Source organism: Montipora capricornis, chromosome 11 (assembly GCF_036669925.1).
Source record: "Montipora capricornis isolate CH-2021 chromosome 11, ASM3666992v2, whole genome shotgun sequence".
Taxonomy (NCBI): Eukaryota; Metazoa; Cnidaria; class Anthozoa; order Scleractinia; family Acroporidae; genus Montipora; species Montipora capricornis.
In genome coordinates this window covers 36,234,119-36,237,812 of record NC_090893.1, presented here as the reverse complement: position 1 = coordinate 36,237,812, position 3,694 = coordinate 36,234,119, and the positions used below count along the sequence as shown (strand labels likewise).

Sequence of the window (3,694 nt, the reverse complement as noted above, 5' to 3'; positions counted from 1 at the left end):
TGCGTTGGTGTGCCTAGGGAGTTCAAGTTCAGGTGAGCAAACAGAAAAGACTTGAGAAGTATGAAATGTCTGTGAGAAGTGATGTGGAGGGGGTGGGTAGAAGGGATATTCAAGTAGGGGGGCTACCTGGAAGGTAAGGGGGGATAGATCTGTGAAGGACAGATAAGGTAGGATAGAGTTAATGGGGAAGATCAGGGAGGGGTAGGCAAAGTAGAATGGAGAAAGGGAATTTCTTGTTCCTTTTTAGACCCCCTAAAAAACCAAGCCCCTGTTTTTTTAACTACCATAGTTATTCGGTTATAAGGCGCACAGTTTTTTCAAGAAAAATCTGTCTTTGGGTGGCAAGTTAGTGCTAAAATTGGGGTGCGTCTTATAGCCAAGTATTTTCGTGCAACAAAATCTAAGATCACAATTTGAGAAGAACTTGCAGTTTAAACAACACCAGAAAAGGACACCAGTTGTCTATTAAAAAAGATTAGTTCTTTTAGAGACCTTTAGAACATTAAACAACTTCAAGAGAAAAGCAAACACACGGAAATTTGCATAGGTCTTTAAGAGCACGTGCTCAGTAACGTGATACCCGTGACAACAATACAATCGTTAGAACCTTGTTTCGAATATTCCAAGAATCGTGTTTGTCGCTCGCATGAAAAGTTTCTTCTCTGAACAAACAGTGCGGAGATAAAACATACCTTCTTCGTTCATCCAGGCTTTCTTGTGCACTGAAATTTGCATCCTTGGTGGCGTGTTGATATTCAGCTGTCGAACACCTTTGAATGACTTTCCGTGGGAGTTTTTGCGTTGTTGGCTTTTGCTTGAAGTCTGAAGTCTGAACTCTGACTATTTATTAAGTCGAAAGGTTCAAATAAACGTGTATGCATTGTATGTTTATCATTTCAGGTGTGAACTTTTAGCTTTTGTTTTTACGTATATCATTAAATGCGTGCCTTTTTCACTCTGTTTACGTTAACAAAAATAGTTTGCATGCCAATTATGTAAGGATAATTGTTCTCAAATTCATCACATCCTTTTGATAACTCTCAATTTTTGGTGCGTCTTATAACCAAGTATTTTCGCACAATTTTCAGTTTGAGAACTTAGCTTGATTAGATTGCTAAGTTTGGGGTGCGTCTTATAACCGAGTGCGCCTTATAACCGAATAACTACGGTACCCCCCCCCCCAAAAAAAAGAAAATACCATTTTTTTTAGACAGTTGATAAAAAATCTAGTTTAAAAAATTACCTAGTTTACAAAAAGTTACGTAGATAAAAAAAGAGATGACTGAAACAAAAAATTAACTGCAACATATATAACAACAGTTTTCTTAAGGCGGCATCCTTTGAAGAACAAGGAATAGCCATAAATATTAAAATTAGTGGCTTACCGTGCCGGTAACCTGATCCAAGATTACGCACCTGTCAATGTTAAGCCCCAGGTGGGGGTCGGGGGGAGGGTTGGGTATGGGGTGGAGATTTTGACATTGTCTGAAAAAGAAAAAATGAGTCAAATTCCCCACCCCCCGCAACAACATAATTGGCCAAAAGTATCAAAAGACCCCACCCTGGGGCAAGTAAAGGTGGCCAAAATAATACCCTTTAGACCTTGCAGCACACAATAAGAGTGCAATGTATGTACCACTCACCTTTCGTTCAGCCATCGCTCACAAATGTGGGAAGTTAATTTGAATGCCTTATGGGTATTTTCCAAGATGGCGGAGTTATCTCCAAGAAACCTCATTCCCAGCCCTGGGAACAAGGGTGATTTCCGTCATTATCCAAGATGGTGACCCTGTCAAATTCCCCTCAAATTCCCCACTCTGGGGTAGACCTCACAGTCAAAGCCCTGTGGGTAGCCCACCCCCCCCCCCCCCCCCCCCCTCCCCGGGGCTTAACATTGATGGGTTCATTACCTTGAGAAATCATTTATTAGTAGTGTGCACCTGGTTACGAAACGGAAGACAAGGAAGCGAAAGTTGACACTTCTGCGTTTTGACTTATTAATGCAGGAGAAAGGAGCCACATAAATACAAACCATGCATAACAAAATTAACTTATTTTAAGCTTCTCGAGAAAACTTGGTGGCACAAAAATAACAGTTGGGGGTGCGCCAATCAGCTGATAAGAACAAAACAACATAGACATGTGCTTTCTAGAAGCATCAGAAATAAGGTGTAGGTATCTAAAAATAATCAATATTAGTTCTTAGATCGTAGAGACAAAATCGTTTGAGTAAACAGTGACGATCAGAGGAAACGATGTTTAATTTACGAGTACTCAAAGGAAACAAACTGAGTATGATATAAATAACAGAAAATCAGCAAGCTTAAATAATGTTTCGATCGCTGTAACATACTGTAACCTGAAAGAGACTCACCTAACGAGATCCAAAAAGGCATCCAACGTTCTGTAAGGCTTCACATCTTTATTCACTTTGTCTGAGGTAGAACTTCCTGGTCGGATGCTTACTACAAGAACGATTCCAAGAATTACGGCCAAAATGGTGGTAAAAAGGTAATAAACAAGCGCTCGCCTTCCAACGCGACCGGTAGCTTTAGCATCCAAGGCCGCTAAAGCGCAAATAAGACTTGCGACGATCAGTGGAAGAATCAGCATCTTGAGCATATTCATGAACAGTTCACCCGGGAAACCTATCAAAATCAAGATGGTCCTCTTGTCTTCAAGATCTTCGATTTTATTGACTGGACCGTTAACAAGAGCCCCGATCACAAAGCCGATAACAACGCCGATCACTATCAAAACGAGGAGTAAATCGGTTCGAACTCTGCGACAAAAAGCTCCGCAACAACGGCCGCATTTGCTGTTAGACGACAAACCACCACGACCTGATCCTCCTCCCATTTTTCTTTACGATCAATCAACTTTCTTTAAGGATCGTTCTCAAGGAAAGCGATGGGTTACCCACGACCAACGCAACTCGACGAACAAGCGCACAATGTTTCAGTACTTAGCAGGGCGCTTATGTATTAGCTTCTGCGCGCGCGTCAGCACGTTTGGTGGGCTCTCATTGGGCAGAACTGATCCCCTTTGATCCACTCGTTCTTTTGTTGACATTTTCGGTTTACTTCGCAAACGAAGTAAACAGACTAAAACGTGCTCTTGATGATCATTGCTATGGACAAGGAGTCAACTTATGAAACCCCATTAGATACGGATAGCAAGAAGACCATATCGTTTTAATATTCATCTTTGATCTGAAATATCTGTGGACAGATCGCGTATTTTCCCACCTCTAGCAAAATATCAATCTAAAACGTAATAATCCTCTTTTGCGTATCCATAAACAGCACGAAAAAGTCGGCGATTGTAAAAGTCAAGATTGTAAAGATTCAAGCACACGGCCAAAAAACCCTCTCCGCCAGTTTCATGTCTCGAGGAAGTAGAGACTATCCAAAGGTCATGAAAGGTGTTTCGATCGTTAATTAGAGCAACTGAAAACGTCCAACTTGTCAATGACTTGTCTCGCAACATTGCTGCGAAACATTGTAGTCGAAAATCGATGTTGCGCGTTTTAATTACATCCCACGCACAACCTGTCTCGCAACAAAAAAATGTGTTGATTTTGTTGTAGAAAGTAGAACGGACCTCTGCTTTCTTCAACACGCTGCAGCAACCTGTGCGTGGGATTAAAACACGCAACATCGCTTTTCGACTAGTTCCGCATCAATGTTGCGAG

The 3,694-nt window shown here is 41.4% G+C and overlaps 1 protein-coding gene across 1 annotated transcript in view; it reads right to left on the bottom strand.

Moving 5' to 3' along the window:
• The window catches only part of LOC138025008 (excitatory amino acid transporter 1-like), a 24,424-nt gene extending 21,449 nt beyond the window's left edge, over positions 1–2,975 (bottom strand). The window contains exon 1 of the mRNA XM_068872223.1: positions 2,375–2,975. Within this exon, the coding sequence (XP_068728324.1) occupies positions 2,375–2,859 (485 nt within the window). The 5' untranslated portion in view covers positions 2,860–2,975. The remainder of the gene's footprint in view (positions 1–2,374) is intronic.
• Positions 2,976–3,694: the final 719 nt, after the last annotated feature.